This window comes from Phacochoerus africanus, chromosome 8, assembly GCF_016906955.1.
Source record: "Phacochoerus africanus isolate WHEZ1 chromosome 8, ROS_Pafr_v1, whole genome shotgun sequence".
NCBI classification, from domain to species: Eukaryota; Metazoa; Chordata; class Mammalia; order Artiodactyla; family Suidae; genus Phacochoerus; species Phacochoerus africanus.
In genome coordinates, this window is record NC_062551.1 from 54,209,881 (window position 1) to 54,227,191 (window position 17,311).

At 54.5% G+C, this 17,311-nt stretch overlaps 1 protein-coding gene across 2 annotated transcripts; it reads right to left on the bottom strand.

Moving 5' to 3' along the window:
* Window positions 1-1,179: 1,179 nt before the first annotated feature.
* On the bottom strand, window positions 1,180-17,105 carry GYS1 (glycogen synthase 1). Of its 2 annotated transcripts, XM_047789988.1 has the most exons (16): window positions 16,782-17,105; window positions 15,144-15,325; window positions 12,895-13,086; window positions 11,877-12,062; window positions 11,527-11,671; window positions 10,573-10,690; window positions 9,900-10,020; window positions 9,482-9,588; window positions 8,248-8,307; window positions 8,081-8,159; window positions 6,186-6,299; window positions 5,701-5,827; window positions 4,043-4,138; window positions 3,715-3,878; window positions 2,900-2,980; window positions 1,180-2,693 (listed from the first exon to the last, which is right to left on the bottom strand). In XM_047789988.1, exons 1-16 carry the CDS (start codon window positions 16,897-16,899, stop codon window positions 2,370-2,372), a joined length of 2,214 nt encoding a protein of 737 aa, XP_047645944.1. In that variant the 5' UTR covers window positions 16,900-17,105; the 3' UTR covers window positions 1,180-2,369. The 2 variants fall into 2 exon arrangements, with proteins under 2 accessions (XP_047645944.1, XP_047645945.1); XM_047789989.1 differs by lacking the exon at window positions 15,144-15,325 and having other exon boundaries at window positions 16,782-16,841.
* Window positions 17,106-17,311: the final 206 nt, after the last annotated feature.

Below are 17,311 nucleotides of genomic sequence, written 5' to 3' on the forward strand. Positions count from 1 at the left end.
TTCGTTAACCACTGAGCCACGATGGGAACTCCGAGGCAATTACTCTAAATTGCCCATAGCAACCAGGGGGCACCCCCAGGTCTGACCTCTTAAGATCTGCCTTGCAGATCCAAGGCAACTCTGCGTAAAACCTGACTCACTTCTGAGCAGCTGGGGGCACGTGATATGAAAGAGGAAGTGATCTAAGAGTTGCTGGCTCAGCACAGAAACAGAATGTGAAATTGTCCAAATGGCAGCTGGAGAGCTTAGCAGGCAACCGCTGGGTCCATCCTGTTTTTGGTAGGTGAAATGGCCACTGGATACCAGTTCTTTTGTGGGCTCTGCACCAAGCCTGGTGATTCTGGTGGGGGAGGGGACTCCTGTGTCTGGCAAAGACAGTGGCCAAGGGGAAGGATGATCACATGTCCAAATTCTAACAATCGAGCTTTTGACTCCCCTGAAAAGCAATTGGTTCAGAGGGAAGACTAGGACTGAGATTTTTTTTCTCAAAAACAAGAGTCATTCAGAGAAGAGGAGGGCCAAAGTCCAGAAGTCACAGTCCTGAACACATGCTCTAAGCTTTTGGCACTAATAGAAGTGTTCTATATAGGAGTTCCCTCGTGGCATGCTGCGTTAAGGATATGGCATCTCTACGGCAGCCCCGGCAGCTGCTAAGGTGAGGAGGGTTGGATCCCTGGCCCCGGAACTTTCACGTGCTATAGGCATGGCCAGAAAACAACAGAAAACAAAAAAAACAAGAGGTGTCTTCCTTTGAAATAACACTGGAGTTCCCAGCATGGCTCAGTGATAATGAACCTGACTGGTATCCATGAGGTTGCGGGGTTCAATCCCTGGCCTTGCTCAGTGGGTTAAGGATCTGGCTTTACCGTGAGTTGTGGTATAGGTCACAGTCATGGTTCTGATCCCTAATTGCTGTGGCTGTGGTGTAGACCAGCAGCTGCAGCTCTGATTCACCCTCTAGCCTGGGAAACTCCATATGCTGCTCCATATGTGGCCCTAAAAAGACAGCAAAAGAAGCAAAGAGAAGGGAGTAACACTGAAATCCAATGGCAATCCAAGACAGCAGGATGAGACAGGGGATCAGGGACCCAGTTGTTGGTTGGGGTTGGAATAGGATGTTAAGAGGAGGGAGGGGCCGGGACTGAGGCCCATGAAGCCCTCCCGTCAGACTAGACCTGATATTCTTAAATATAGATGTATTTTTTTCATCTCTGGACACACTTCAATCGCAACCCTTCCGCCCTCCCCCTCCCAACTGCAAACCAAGTGCAGCAGAAACAGCACAGCACACGTGAGGGGCCCCTCCCTCTCACCAAAGCTGGGGGTCAGGCACAGCTTGGGATGGAAGAGCCTCGAGGTAAATATGGAGGATCTAGAATCCAGTGGGCTGAGTTCTAGACCAGGGGGCAGGGATCAGGAGGCAGCACAGCGGCAAGGTTCTAGATCCGACAGCCGGGACCTAGAACCCAGTGGTTTCATGATGCGTCTAGCAGACAGGGCTTGTGGGGGGGGGGAGGGTGCGGGGGGGGGGAGAGAGACACTTGTCCTCAGCAGAGGGATTTCCTGCAGGGCACAGGAGTCTAGAAATATGGGCAAGCATTCAGACTCAGGGAAGGAGTAGGGCCTGGTCCAGAAAAGGCCAGAAAGGCATCCAGACCAATGTCAGTATGTTCTCCAGAAGGAATGAGAAGCCAAGTGCTCCTGCACCAACTTGCCTGACCAAAGTAAGGAGGAAGTGGGGGGGGGGGGGAGATCCTCCAGGCAGAGCCCAACACCCAGAGAGGGCTAGATCAAGATCAGAGTAAACACGAGGGCACTGGCCTGGACCCCGAGTCCTGGAGTCCAAATGGAGCGCCCGCGATCAGTTATGTCCCTGAAAGTGCCCCAGCTCTGGACTTGATTGTCTCATTAGAAGGGATGCCACGTGGTTTCCAGTGCTTGGCGGCCCCCAGGTCAGGCCTGAGCGTGGCAGGTTCTGAATGCTGCAGAAGGAGCAAGGCTCAAAGGGCTTATGAGCCTCAGCACAGAAGGCAACAGAGCAGGTTTCTGAAAACCTCTGGCACCACAGCAGGGTAATAATGGCATATCCCTGGCCTCTGGGACTCAGGCCAGGTGGGTGGGGGTGGGGAGGGGACTCCAGGGCACAGATTATGCATTCTGGAACCCAAGAAAGGCACAGTTTTGTGGATTCCGGAGTATTGAGGATTCCAAGGGAGAGGAGAGAGGGGCTGGAGTGTGTGGCGGAGGTGGTGGGGCCGTGGACCCCACAGAGAGTTGGGGATCTGGAGTGGAGTTTAGAAACAGCGCCGTTCTGCAGCCACCCTCTGGATAAGGGAAGCAAGGCTGGCTGGGAGTGTGGGGCTGGGGTTTTAGTTGCGTTCCTCTCCCAGGGAGCTGGCGGGGCTGAGGGGCTCGCTGGGGGTGCTGAGTGAGCTGGATGGCCCTGTGTCCACGGAGCCGCGCTTGCTCCCGCTAGTGGAAGAGGTGCAAGACGCGCGTCGAGGCCACTCGGGGGCGCGGATATTGCGCCGATCCTTGGCGGCCTCCTCGTCCTCGTCATAGCGCTCGCCGTCTTCATCAGGTGGTCCATCCCGCGGTTCCTCCTCATCCTCACTCTGGTGTGGACTCGAATGGCGCGACAGCGAAGGCGATGGTGGCACTGATGCTGGCCGTGGGTAGCGGTAGCCCTGGGTCTGTGTGCGGGGGGCGGGGGGCGGGCGGGATGTGGTCACAGACCGCAGAGTGAGCAGAGGCCCCTACAGCCTGCCTGGGTGTCCAGCGGCGTCCCTGAGCCCTTGCAACTTCAGGAGGGAAACCCCACCGGATCCCAGGGCATCCTACCCAACCCTTCTAGCTCCCTGGCCCACCTCTCCTCCAGAGAGAACACAGGTCCACTTACTGCGTCAGCTTCGTGGGGCTCGTAGGTGAAGTGTTCTGGAAAGGCCTTGGCCAGTGCCATGTGGCGTGCAGACATGTAGTACTTGGGGGCAGGGAGAGAGGAGAGCGGGCATCAGAGGGCTGGAGTCAAATCTGCCCCCGCTGGGGCAGATTTGGGTCTCGGGAAAACGCTGGCTACAACTTTTATGCAGATGAGTGCACGCTGAGTGGTCTTTCAATTGGCCCCTTTCTGGCTCCACCCCCTTATATAGATGAGCAGAGCTGCGAAAGAAATTTCTGAGCCACACCCTATGAACGCAGAACTCTTCAATCAGGTAATCTCTCGGTCCAAACTCCTATGCAAATAGAGAACCACCCCAGAGGGTCTTCCAACCCATGTGGATTAATTTCTTTTTTTTTTTTTGTCTTTTTTGGCTATTTCTTTGGGCCGCTCCCACGGCATATGGAGGTTCCCAGGCTAGGGGTCTAATCGGAGCTGTAGCCACCGGCCTATGCCAGAGCCACAGCAACTCGGGATCCGAGCCGCATCTGCAACCTACACCACAGCTCACGGCAACGCCGGATCCTTAACCTACTGAGCAAGGGCAGGGACCGAACCCACATCTTCATGGATCCTAGTCGGGTTCGTTAACCGCTGAGCCACGACGGGAACTCCACTCTCATCACCTTTAAATCGCTGGGAACTCCTGGATTAATTTCTTAAAGGGGCCGCAACCATTACAATTGGAAAGAGACCAGGCTTTTAGTACTGCGAAAGCCGAGACCCAGAGCCAGAGCGGCTGATTCAGCAGCAGAGGACAGGGAAGGGAGTTATACCCGGCCTAGGTATTTCCAGTCCAGAAGGTCGGAGAGGCGCTCGGTGCGGTTCCGCTGGATAATGCGCTGCCGCCGACTCTGCTGGCAGAAGCTGTAGAGGAAGGAGGTGAGCTGCGAGCAGGAATCATCCAGGCTGCGGAACCGCCGGTCCAGAATGTAGATGCCTGTCAGGGCCAGGACGGGGGTCTCAGAAAACAGACTGGGGAAACCTCCATTCACTCTGAGACTCAGCGGCACCAAGACGCCTCCTCCCAGTGGGAGTCAGGAGTCCACCCCCTCCCCTCCTCCCTCGGATCCAAGAGTCCCAGCTCTCAGTCCGGGCGCTGACCGTAAGCCGAGGGGTCTGCGATGTGTTCCTCCATGAAGCAGCCGAAGCCGGAGAGGTTGGTGGAGATACTGGGGATACCCATAACCGTGCATTCAGCTGCGGGAAGGCGTGAGAAAGGCCCGCTAAGGTTTCCTCCTCTTTCGTCTCTTAAATCCCAGTAAAAGCCGCAATGGCGCCCTCTACTGGTGCCTTTACCAAGTGCGGGGGTGGGTGGTGCTGGGCTGAGCAAGTCACGAGCCAGAAAAATCAGGCTGCGCTTTAGACGTTTCTTAGAGAAGAAGCCAAGAGGCAGCGAAGAGGGAGTTAATTCACTTGCCCCAAGACCTCAGGGTAAGGAAGAGTTTATAACTGGGCAATAAGGATCCTAATTTATTTAACAAGGGACTTTGGGGGCCATTTCAATTACTCCTCATAACCTATAAGATACTTTCTTGTGCCAGACTAAACGGTTTTACTTGTCATACCTTTAGAGCCTGTTTTGACATGAGATAAGGCAGGGTCTCTCGTTATTACTATTGATGTGTCCAGAGCGCCCACTATGCCTTGTTTACTACCTTAAATAACGCTGAGAAACGTTTCAGGGAGTTTATTATTACTCTTATATGAGTGTTCCTAAAAACCTTTCACTAAAAATAACAAGTCTTGGGGTTCCCATTGTGGCGCAGCGGAAACAAATTCCACTAGGAACCATGAGGTCCCCGACTTCGCTTAGTGGGTTAAGGATCCGGTGTTGTCAAGAGCTGTGGTGTAGGTTGCAGACACGGCTCGGATCTGGCATTGCTGTGTGGCTGTGGTGTAGGCCGGCAGCTGTAGCTCCGATTGGACCTCTAGTCCGGGAACTTCCATGTGCGTGGGTGTGGCCCTAAAAAGCGAAACAATTAAAAACACAGGAAAGATCTTCCACGTGGTGGCACAGCGGAAACAAATCTGATTAGTGTCTGTGAGGATGCGGTTCGATCCCTGGCCTCGCTCAGTGGGTTAAGGATCCGGTGTTGCTGTGAGCTGTGGTGTAGGTGGGTGGCAGATGCGGCTCGGATCCTGTGTTGCTGTGGCTGTGTGTAGGCTGGCAGCTGCAGCTCCGATTTGACCCCTAGCCTGGGAACTTATATATGCCACAAGTGCGACCCTAAAAGCAAAAAAAAAAAAGGGAAAGGAGTGTGACTGTCAGGAGTCACACAGGAGTGTAGCTGTTCTTGGGGGGACCCAGCAGTAGCAAACTCGGGGAAGTAACTTTTTTTTTGGTCTTTTCAGGGCCACACCCGAGGCATATGGAGGGTCCCAGGCTAGGGGTCAAATCGGAGCTGTAGCCACCGACCTACACCACAGCCACAGCAACTCAGGATCCAAGCCACATCTGTAACCTACATAGCAGCTCACGGCAATAACGGATCCTTAACACACTCAGCGGGGCTGCAGATCAAACCCGCATCCTCATGGAGACTAGCTGGGTTCTGAACCCGCTGAGCCACAAAGGGAACTGCAGGGGGAAGTCATGTGGGAACCCTGACATCATCAGTCCTCTAATTACTCATCACATGAGCTCCTTGCCACGAAAACACATGAACAGACTGTTGTCCTTGTTCCTTTTTTGCAGAGAAGCTTCAGGCTTAGGGAGGCTGAGTGCCTTGTCCTGGGATCAGGCCCGATGCTGCACTCACCTGGCGTGTAGCCCCAAGGCTCGTAGTAGGAGGGAAAGACGCCAAGGTGGCAGCCACGGACAAACTCCTCGTAGTCCACGGGGAGCAGGGGGCTTGTGGAGGAGAGGAACTCCGGGTGAAAAATTACCTGGCAGTGAAAAACAAAGGCTCAGCCCAGGCACCTCACCCAGCTACTCCCTGAGGATTCCAGGGCGGCCCAGAGAGGATGAAAAAATTGTCGAAAGTCACCCAAGTCAGTGTCAGGACAACAACTGGAATCCAAGCCTGTCTGCCTCAGAAGCTAGGAATCTTTCTAAACATAGCAGTCCTCTGATAAACTAGGGGACTCGGGGAATGTGAGGCCCAGGCTCCGCTCCCATATCAACCCCAGGCTCCACCCCCATATCACCCCAGGCTCTGCCCCCACATCACCCCCCAGGCTTTCTTTCCCCCGCCCCCAAGAGCCCGTATCACCATGCCCAACCCACCCTGGCCAGTGCCCTCACCTTGACCCTGTCGGCACTACTGTTGAAGAGGCCAATTCTCCGGATAGTGGTCAAGATAGGGTCCGAGGAGTCATCCAGCATATTGTGGGTGCACACAGGGGGGAACGACTGCCGCTATAGGGGCCACAAGTGGGGCGGGGCGGTTAGGGAAGGGGCAGAGGGCTCCCTACTGCCCCATGAGCCATGTGGATCCTGGGGATCCCAGGAGACCGCAATCCCTAGCAGGATGTGGAGCCACAAACCCAGGAGATGGCCAGCAGTTACGGACTTCCCACTTGGCTCTCTCCATCAAGGTCTTCTTTTCCCTTTAGCCCACCAGGAGCCAAAAAGAAACTACAATCCCCAGCTGTCTTTGAGGCAGAGCCAGTGTTAAAACGCCTACGGCGAGTGGGAGCTATCTTGTTCTGTACTCTGGGCTATGCACAGAGCAATGCAAAGGAGGAGCTCCCACTGTGGTGCAATGGGATTAGCAGTGTCTTGGGGGTGCTGGGATGCAGGATTGATCCCCAGCCAGGCACAGTGGGTTAAGGATCTGGGGTTGCTGCAGCTGTGGCTTAGGTTGCAACTGTGGTTCAGATCTGATCCCTGGCCTGGGGACTCCATATGCCATGGGGTGGCCAAAAAAGGAAAAAAGAAAAAAACCCAAAGGAACTGTAATTCCTAGCAGTTGATGGGGCCAGAGTCTGTGCCCTTCATGGGCTGCTTGCTGGATGTTACAATTTCCTTTTGAAAATCCTGGATCTCTTTATCTCCAAGTCCCTTTTACTCTCCACCATGGAATTCCCTGCACCTTCACCCTCAAAAGAGGCCGAAAGACAGAGTTCCCTGGTGGCTCAGCAGGTTAAGGATCCAGCATTGTCAGTGCTGTGGCATGGGTTCAATCCCTGGCCCAGGAACTTCTACATGCCACAGATGCAGCCAAAAAAAGAGGCCCAAGGAAACCAAAATTTCCAAGTCACTGGAGAAGACAAGGTGAGTGTGATAGCAGTTCTTTGCAGCTGTCCCATCACTCCTCATTTTTCATCTCATTAAAAGATACTTCTCATCTTCAGTCTGACTCCAGGAGCCCAGGACACTAGAACTCCCAGGAGCCCCATAGCAGAAGCATCCTCAGTGACGCCAACTGCCTTAGGGACTATTGGAAATTATAATTTGGCTAAAAGCAGTTCATACCTTGTTTATGCAACTTGCCTGTCTAGGTTTCCATTCCCCAGGAAATGGATCAGCAGTCTTGACCACGGGTACCAAAGACCCTTGACGCCAAAGAATAAAAGAACTCTAATTCCCAGGAGTCTCTGGGGCAAGGGAAGTCAACATAGTAGAAAGCACCAGGGCCTGCTGGGAGTTGTAGTTCTCATTTAGTGACTGCCAGTTTTTCAATGGGTCTGGGGACTGAGACACAGCCAGCAGGATAAGAAACAGCAGCTGCTAGGAGGTTTCACTGTTCTTCAGGAGATAAATGTTTTAGCTGATCTCCTGGCTCTAGTCTCTACAGGCTCAACAAAACTACCACTCCCAGTAGTCTCTGGGGGAAGAGGCAGAGGTAGCATGCAGCAAGTCCTAAGGACAGCTAGGAGTTGTAGTTCTTCTTTTGTGGCTCTTGCCGTTAGTCTACAGTTCTTTTCACCTTTTGTTATAGACTCCCAAGGACTCAAAGAAACTACAACTCCCAGCAGGCCCTGTAGGAGACTAAGCTGTGGGAAAAACAGGCTGCCCTCAGGGCTTCTGGGAATTGAGCCTTTACCAGTCGGCTCACACCTTCCTGTGGATTCCTGGAACAAGAACTGCCAATAAAGCAGAACTCCCAGCAATCTCTGGGGTCAGAGCTAACATGGCAAGCTTGTCCTGGGGCTGCCGGGAATCACTGTCTCTCTACTCAGGAGGCCAAACCATACCTGCGTGGCAAAGATGGCTCTCTTCATCATAGTGAAATCCTCCTTGTCCAGCATCTTGTTCATGTCTGGGAGGCTTCCCCTGTAAGGTGAGCAGGGGGATGCATCTGGGAATGGGTGAGGAGAGACCAGAGCTCGGGAGGATGCAGGGTTGAGGGCGGGACACTCACACCAGCAAGGATTCGTAAAGCTTCCTCCCAAACTTCTCCTTCACCGTGTTGGCCGTATCCCTGGAAGAAGCAGAACATTCCATCAGCACCAGCTACCATTTATTGTTAGGCTTCTGGGGCAGCTGGGAAGTTGAGCTGCGGGCAGAGAAGCCCTGGGGGGGTTTCTGGCTGGAGGACAGGGACTCGGCGAATAGGCCCTGGAAAGCTGGAATCCCTTGCGTCTTGCCTGAGCTGTGTGGCCAGAGACAGGTGGCCTTCCCTCTCTGACTTCAGTGACTCATCTGTCAGATGGGGATTAAAAATAGAAGCAACCTCAAAAGTTTGCTGTGAGAATTCGATGAGGTCATGACAAAAAGTGCACAGTGCCCGGCACACAGAGAGCCTTCCAGAAATGTTGGCTATTATTAGGACGTGTGCTAGTCCCGGCTGTGGCGATGCTAAGCCCCAGTTTATAGAAAGGGAAAATCATGTTCCGAGAGAGGAAAATGTATGGACACAAGTAAAGCGAACAAAGAGTGCCACCCGACAGCTTGGTGGCTACTCCTCTGTTCATGGTCCTCTCAGCTCTGGCCTCATTTCCCACCCCTTCTCCCTTGGGCACTCTGCTCCAGTCTCGCTGGCCTCCTTGCTGAGGCCTGTCTCAAACATGCCTCAGGGCCTTTGCACTTGCTTTTCCCTCTGCCTGAAATGCTGGTCCCCAGATACACACAGGGCTCCCTCCCTCGTTTCCTCTCGGGGCTCAGTGTGGCCTGTCCTGTCAACGCTGTCTCATATTCCAGCCCTGCTTCTTTTGTCACAGCATGTTCTATAGAACTTTCTAGAATGTGAACTCAATGAGGGCTGGGATTTTATCTTTTCTCGTTCACAGCTATGTTCCCAGTGCCTGGAATAGCCCCTGGCACACAGTCGGAGCTCACTGAGTCTCTGATGGCTAATGAATGGGTTTTACAGATGGGGAAACTGAGGCTTGGAGAGAGGGAGTGATCTGCGTAAAGTCACAAGCCAGAGAGGAACGGGGCCTGGCTGTGCTGTCACACTCATCCTGCCGGCAACTGTGACTTCATCGTGCCCCTGAGCTGGAGGCAACTGAAGCAAGTGACTTAGAAATCAGTTGGTGGGGGGGGGGGTGGATCATGTTACAGATGACAAAACAGAGACTCCAGGAGAAACAGGGGACCCAGAGCACACAGCTGGGAGTGGGACCGGCAGGGATGCGGGGCCAAGGGCTGCTGACCAAAGCTGCTTGCGCACGGCTTGGCCCTTAAGGGTTTCCACGTTGAAATTGTTGGTCCGGGCCGGCATGATGAAGAAAGCAACCACTGTCTGCTCGCTGCCGTTCACCTGGGACAGAGGAAAGGGGTGTGTGTGTGTGTGTGTGTGTGAGTGTGAAAAAGTCACATGGGAGAAGATTGAGCCCCCTACCCCTGTTTTCCAGCCCCTAAGACCGCTAGGACCCTGCCATGCCCCTTCCTGTCAAGGGGAATCATAGGACAGAATTACCATCCCCCCCGGGACTCTGATCTTCTTCCTGGATCCCTACACTCCTGCTTCACACAGGGGTGTCCCTGCCCCCACCTCCCCAGGTCTCTATTCTCTCCAGTCATGTGCCAATTCTCTCACCCGCCTTTGTCCCCTTACACCCCAGGCCTTACTCTGAGCAGATAGTTGAGCCGGGCCAAAGCCTCCAGGAAAACGTCAGCCCCCTTGTTGGAGAACTCATAGCGCCCCGCAATAAAGAAGTACAAGGTCTTGTCCAAGTTGAAGTCCAAGTGCCTAAAAAAGCCACAAGGCAGGGTGAAGCCCAGTCCCTTACCGTCTAGCCCTGGCCTCGAAACTACAAACCCCAGAAGGCACAGGGGCAAAGAACATCTTAAGTCAGAGGCATCATGGGAACCTCCGGGAACTGTGGTTCTTTTCTCCTTAGATGGGGCTCTCCTTAAATACTCAGCCATTGCTCTGGAGCTCCAGAACTTAAGAGGCTGAGCCCTGGAGTTCCTGCTGTGGCTCAGCGTGTAAAGAACCCAATCAGTATCCATGAGGATGCAGGTTTAATCCCTGGCCTTGCTCAATGGGTTAAGGATCCAGCGTTGCCTGAGCTGTGGTGTAGGTCACAGATGTGGCTTGGATCTGGTGTGTGGCTGTGGCTGTGGTGTAGGCCGACAGCTACAGCTCTGGTTTGACCCCTAGCCTGGGAGTTTCCATATGCTGCGGGTGTGCCCCCCCAAAAAAAAAGAGTCCGAGCCGTTAGCTGTCACCTCTTTGGCCCCAGAAGTCTGAGCTCCCAACCCCCGCCTCTCTCAAGACCTAGGTATCTGTCCTACATACCCATAGAAATGGCCCCGCACAAACTCCTGGATTCGAGCCTTGCTCTGAGCATGGAGGTTCTGGAACTCATGCATGGCAGAGAATTTCTTCACATTCAGTCCATTGGGGGTCACGATATCTGGGATTGGGGGAGAAGGTTCTGCGTTTCATTTCTTCATTTCTTCATTCAGATCAACGTGGCTGAATGAAGAAATGAAGGAAAGACCCCTTTCACAATAGCTTTGTTTTGATAGCTTCTCTGAGTGTTCCTGTGGTGACCTAAATGCCCTGCCACTCCGATGCCTTCCTACCCAATATTTCTTGCTTATGTTCACAAGCCTAACTACAACTCCCACTAGCCATTCAGGCTAACCAAACAGGGAGCAGATCAACACTGGGGCTTCTGGGAGTTGTAGTTCTTTTGTTTCCTCTGGCCGACTCTGAGCTCGGGGAAACGGTTTAACATCTCCATCCTGCTTCTCTACCTTCAAGCCTCTTTTAGGGCCCCAACTATTTCCTATTCTCATAGAAATTAACACGTGTCAGTGAAAAACTATAACCCCCATCAGCTCCTTGGACAAAATTCCAGGAATATAAAGAGCTGACCAGCCAACGGCCTTCTGGGAGCTGTAGTTCTCATTTATACCCATTGGGAGTAGATGCTATCATTTTGGAAGAGTAACTTGTTCCAATACTACTTTTCTCAAAAATAAAATCCAATGAACTTCCTTCCTCTTTCAGAAGAGCAATACTGACATTAGTCAATAAGCGAATTTTACCATTTCTGAAATATTAAAGAAACTACACTTCCCATTAGCCTCTAGGGTATACAGCCAAGGGGCTTCATATTCAGGTCGCCAATATGGGTCTTCTTGGGAGTTGTAGTCCTCTGCTCTTTACAGCAAAGAAATTGGGACAGGGTTTGGCATAGACTGACTCCTCATTCATGTCTATGGACCCCAGCCTATTTCCTACCTGGTTTCCTTTTGAGTAGGTGCTGAGCCTCGATGGCAGTAATCTGAGACACGGTAGTGAAGACATGAGCGCAGTGGGCTGCTGCCCGCTCCATGCAGTAGCGGTGATAGATTTGCCTCTCACCTGCTTCCTTGTCCACATTGAACTGGGCCGGGAGGGAAGGCAATCAGGTTAGAAGTACTGGGGAGAGGACCGGTGGCCCAGACTCTAGAGTCTTTGGGAAGGTTGGGGCTGGAGACTTGTACTCCTGGGTCCTGGGGGAAGAGGGAGCTTGATCCCCTTGGACTTCAGACACTTCTGGGTTGTCCTGAAATATCAGCAGCCCCCCATGTGCCACACTCCCAGCTCACATTCTCCAGGTTGTTGTAGAAGTCCACAGCACCAGCACATAGGTATCGCCCCAGCAGCGTGGCATGGGTGGTGAAGATTGTAGCCACAGGCAGTCGCCGGGCACGGCACAGGCAGAGTCCGATGCCCGCCAGCCACTCGTGGAAGTGTGCGACCACATGTGGTTTCTCCTCGCTCTGGGCCAGGAACTGTGGGGCAACAGGGACAGGGCCACTGTGTCTCCATGTGTGTTGCGAAGACAACCAGCAATCCCCAAGATGGATGAGGAAGCAGGGGAGAGGTAGATCTGTCTCCATTACTACACAGCGTGGGGTGGCTCACTGCAATCCCCACTGGAGAGACTAGCTGACTCATTCCCAGAGGCTGATGGGAGATGTGGGATTTTGGGCCAACCTTCCAAGTCCCAAGAGGGCTGAGTTGGAAAGACTGAAGTTTTGGTGCCCCAAATCCTGAACACAATTCTTGGAAATGCTTTACATCTATCAAGAGTAGACATGTACCCAATACTGGCAGAAGGACTACAACTCCCCAGAATGCCCTAGGAGCAATCAGTTCATAAACTGTTTTTCCCAGGGTAGGGGAAACAAAGTTTCTTGAACCATTTAAAACCTAAAAGAGGGGAAGAATCAGGATTCCTGGTGCTCAGATAGGCTGCAGATTCCCAAATACCTGGGAACCCATCTGAGAGCCACATCTAACTGGTAACAGATTAGAGAACTACAATTCCCAGAATTCCCTGGGACGAGCCTTCCTGTCAAGCCTGCCTTTCCAAGAGCTAAGGCTTAGAATGCCTATATTTGGGAGACTGGAGCAGAAAAAGGTGGGGTTGGGAGCCTAGATCTCTGAGGAAAGAAGAATCTGGGACCTCGTATGTTTATGTTCCTTTAATCCTTGGATTAAAGGACTACAACTCCCAGAAAGCTCTGGGAGAAAACAGACACTCCAGTCAGGGGCTCACAGCCATTGTCATTTTGTGGCCTGGGGTCAAAAGGAGTGGCAAGGAGTGGCAGTGGGGCCTACCTCACCCAGGAACCAGGTGGTGAGGAAGCCAAAAAGGACTGCGTCGTTGGCCTCGCGGTCGTACCAGGGTACCCCGATGCTGCACGTGTCCCACAGCTCCCCTTTCCAGCGCTCCAGGGCCCAGGCTGAGGCCCCCACGTCCAAGAGCACCACCAGCGGGCCCCCCTCGATCAGCCAGCGCCCAAAATACACCTGGGGAGGACCCATAAGGAGGCTTAGAGTTTGGGCCACATGTCCCTGAGCACAGCGTCTGCTTTTCTCCAGTCCCTGGGCAGATATCATGGCCTTGGTTCTTCCAACCTCTTCTGTTTCTGAATCTGCTGCTGATTTCTCACCCACTGCCTTATTTCTCTATTTGCTGTTGGTTATTCCCACCACAAACTTTTCCCATCTCCGAAGCAGCATCTCTGTGTCCCTTGCTTAGTTTCTGTAACAGCTGGGTCGCCTCCCATCACTTATAACCCCATGTTGCACATGTCCTATCTCAGTGTCCCCGCTGCCTTACTTTTCCATCCTGCTAATCATTTCTCCAAGCCGCCGCCTTGTTTCTGTGTTTGCCACCGTATTTCTCTCCCCACCCATCACGCTGCTTTCTCCCATTATCTTTCCTTTCTGCTGCTGACTCCTTCCATGGGATGCTACTTGTACTGTTCTTGCTGCCACACTCACTGCCTTGCTTCTGATCCTTTCACCATATATTTGTCACCCGCTTCCTCTTTCCTCTGCCCACAGGCCCATCGTGTACTCTGCAGCTTCATTTCTTCTTTTTTTTGGGCCACATGTGTTGCATGTGGAGGTTCCCAGGCTAGGGGTCAAATTGGAGCTGCAGCTGCCAGCCTACACCAGTCATAGCAACGCGGGATCTGAGCTGCATCCACGACCTACACCACAGCTCATGGCAATACTGGATCCTTAACCCACGGAGTGAGGCTAGGGATGGAACCCACATCCTCATGGATTATAGTCGGGTTCCTTACTGCTGAGCCACAACGGAAATTCCTGTGGCCTCATTCCTAACACTGGCCACCCACTTTCTCTGCCCTGGGGCTATGTTTTCCTACCCACTGCCTATTTCTAAGCCTTGTGGTCTCATTTCTGCCCCTGCCCCGTTTCTCGGATCTGTTGCTTTCCTCCCGAGACCATGGCCCAGGATCTGTGCCTGCTGCCACAGCTCTATCCAGCCAACAAGCCATCCTATTCCTCCCCAACCTGGCTTTTCCCAGCTTTGGGTGCCTGACCCTGATGCCCCTCCCCCTCCCAGCTGTTGTCTGCCCTTTTGCTGGGGGGGCTATTCTTAGGCCCCCAGCACATGGACAGCAGCTGCCGTGGGGGAGGGCCTGGGCTGCCCCAGGGTTCCTTAGGGACACAGCCCTGCCTGATGGAACTCCAGACCGCACCCCCAACCAAAGGCTGTGAATGAATGAAGGCAGCGCGGCAGCTTTCCCTCGCAGACCCCACCCCGTGTGCACCTCCTTCCTGCTGCTTCATGGCCCTCTCCCTGGGGGCCAGCCATTTCTCTGTCATCACTCTTGAATCCTCCTTTGGTGCCTGGGACTCTCCCCCCCTCTCTTGAATGCCTGATGCTGCCCAGCGGAAGCCCTGTTCCCTGGGTCTGCATGCCTACCTCTCCTCTCTCTCTCTTCCTCAACCATCCATCTTTCTTGTCTCCTTCGAGATCCTTCTCTCTATAACATTGGGCCCCCTCCCTTCGGTATCTCTGTCTCTCTCCCTGCTGCTCTAACTACTGGGGCCACCATCACTTTTGGGGCCACTCAGCCTCTCCCCATCCAGCTCTCTGTCTGTCCCCCTCATTCTGGAAGCTTGGCTGTTTTTAGTAAAAAGGATGATGATGATACTCCTGGTGACAAATAGCTCACAGACAGGGCTAACTACATGCCGGGACCTGGGCCGAAGACGTTACGAACTAATCCTACCAAGAAACCTACAAGGTAGATGCCATAAGCATGTGACTTAGCCAAGGTCAGGCGGCAAGAAGCGGAGAAGGTGAACTTGGACTTCAGGTTCCAGAACGCCTCTTCCGACCTCCGGCCTCACCCCTGGTTGTGTCTGGCTGTCCCTCTAGCTCTTTTTCTCTCTGGATCTGAGGAGCTTGGCCTCGTGGGACCATCTTTCAGTCTGTTTTGTTCCTGCTGTCTGTCTCTCCATTCATTAATATCGATCGTGAGTTTCGGTCCACCCCCTGCTTCTTCTGCTGCTCCCACCCTGTCCTTGGCCGGGCCATGTCCCACCTTGCAGCCCTTGCTGTTCATGGAATCCAGGGTCCTCTTCAGGGCCGGGGTCGGGGGCTCGAGCAGTTCCACCTGGGTCCTCACGCCCTGCTCCGTGTACGGTCCCACCAGGTAGTAGTTGTCGCCCCATTCATCCCCGGTCACCTTCGCCTTCGTCTGCAGCACCGTGTAGATGCCACCCACTGTGGGCCCAAGTGTGTGAGGGCAGGCCTCAGCCAAGGCCAACAGGTCTGGGGTCTGGGGCAAGGCAGGGGGATGGGGGTGCGGTGCCTAGGAGCCCCAGACCCCTGGCTCAGAGGGAAGAGGGGACGGCGAGCCCCTCCTTTCGAGTCAGAGGAAGGAGGGGAAAGGGGGCTGCAGGGTGGTACTCCTGGGTCTGTGAGTGCAGGGGGCTAGGGTCAGGACTTGGAGGGAGGAGGGGAGTGGTCTCAGGCTAGACTTCTGAGTCTGAGAGAAGGAGCTGGGGGCCTGGGCTCCTAGGTGTCAAGGAATTAGGGGCTGGGGCCAAGGATGACAGAAGCTGGCAAAGAGGCCACACCCAGGTTTCCTGAGTTCCTGACTCACAGGAGCTGGGGTTAAATCCCCAGTGCAGCTCTAAGACACAGTAAGGGAGAAGCCCTCTTCTTGTAGGTTCCCACAATTGTCCGAAAGAAGCCAGAGTTATCATTCCTCACCCCCCCCACACACCCCCGGGACTCTGCCAACCTGTCCCCACAGGAATGCAGGGCCCTGCCCCTCCCATGACTCCCATCCAGACCCAGGAGGCTGGGGCTCCAGCTTCCTTACCTCCTGGAGCCTGGGCCCTGGAGATCCATGGCTCCGTGTTCACAGGCCCCCCCCCCCCCCCGTCTCTCCCAAGACTCAGCAAAGCAAAATCTCAGCTCCCTTCCTTCTGTGGAGCCAGACTGCCTAGCTCCTGGGAGTCCGGTCCCAGCCTTCTGCAAACCCAGAAGCTCTGGCCCTTTGGAGCCTGGGACCCAGAAATCCTGGCCCCCAGCCACTCCCATCCCAGGGCCCAGCCCCTGACCAACTTAGGACTTCCCAGCCTCCCGCTATTCCAGTGCGCATGTGTCTGAGGCCACGGGCTCCGCTACTCTCAGGAACCCAGAGCTCAGGCGCTCAAAGCCCAGGCGTCCAGGCCCCAACTCTCTCTCACCCTAGAAGCCAAGAATTAGGGTCTCCAGCCTCCTCCCACCTTTAATCTAAGAAGACCAGTTCCCGCAGTTTTCCCACCATGCTTCATGCATCCTTTCTCCAAGTGGGCTCCTGCCCAAATCCGGAGTGTATCCTAAGGCCCTCCGTGCTAGGGCCACAGTTCTGAAGTGACAACCTTCCCCGCCCCCAGTTCCTTCCTTATTGCGGACCCACGTCTCTGGTCTTTTTCATTTTAGCCCCCTCTCCCCTAGGACCCAGGACCTGGGTTTCCAACCTCCTTTCACCTCAGTCAGGCGGCTCACACCTCCCTCCAGGGCCCAGGAAACAAACTCCGGCTCCTCCCCAAGGACACAGGAGTCATAGGCTCCTTGCCCAGGACCCAAGAGTCATGTCCTGCAGCCTCACCCTCCTGTTACTCAAGAGTTCCGGGCCCCCATCCCCGACTGCCCTTCTTGTCCCGGCCCTTCTGCTCGGCGTGCTCACCCTTGTTGGCCACCTCCCAGGCCACCTCGAAGAGCACTGTGTTCTCCAGGTCGAATTCATCCTCCCAATCTTCCAGTCCTGGCAATGAGGACATGGACAAAGTGCGGTTTAGAGGCATGGCCGACGCGAAAGGAGGGCTCCGGGGAGCCGCAGGTGGGGGCCCAGGATGTGTCTGAGGAATGCCCTGGGCAGGGCGCTGGGCCAGGTAGCTGCTGCCCGACAGGAAGCTTGCACCGCCCTCGGCTTCCTATTGCACGACCGCACCCCCGCCCGAAGCGCTCGAACCAGTGCTGCAGGCGGCCGCAGCGTCACTGAGCCTAGGGGGGCTCCCGCAGTGAAATCTTGCTGCTGCCAGGAGGCGGCGCCCGCCCCCGGGCCAGTGTCATTGGTCAGCGTCCGGGGGCGGGGCTCCGGAGTCCCCTCATTGGTGGACAGTGTAGGATTCGCTCGGCCCCGCCACCTCCTTGGCTGGCGGGAAGAGCTCTGGGGGGGCGGGGCTTACCGCTGCTTCCGCTGATTGGTCTTCAGCT

Coding starts and splice junctions, on each gene's coding strand:
- GYS1 (XM_047789988.1), bottom strand. CDS start 16,899: ATGCCTCTAAACCGCACTTTGTCCATGTCCTCATTGCCAGGACTGGAA. Junction 10,691..11,526: donor CCTACTCAAAAGGAAACCAG/GTAGGAAATAGG, acceptor CCCCAATCCCAG/ATATCGTGACCCCCAATGGA. Junction 2,694..2,899: donor AGCCCCACGAAGCTGACGCA/GTAAGTGGACCT, acceptor CCCCGCACACAG/ACCCAGGGCTACCGCTACCC.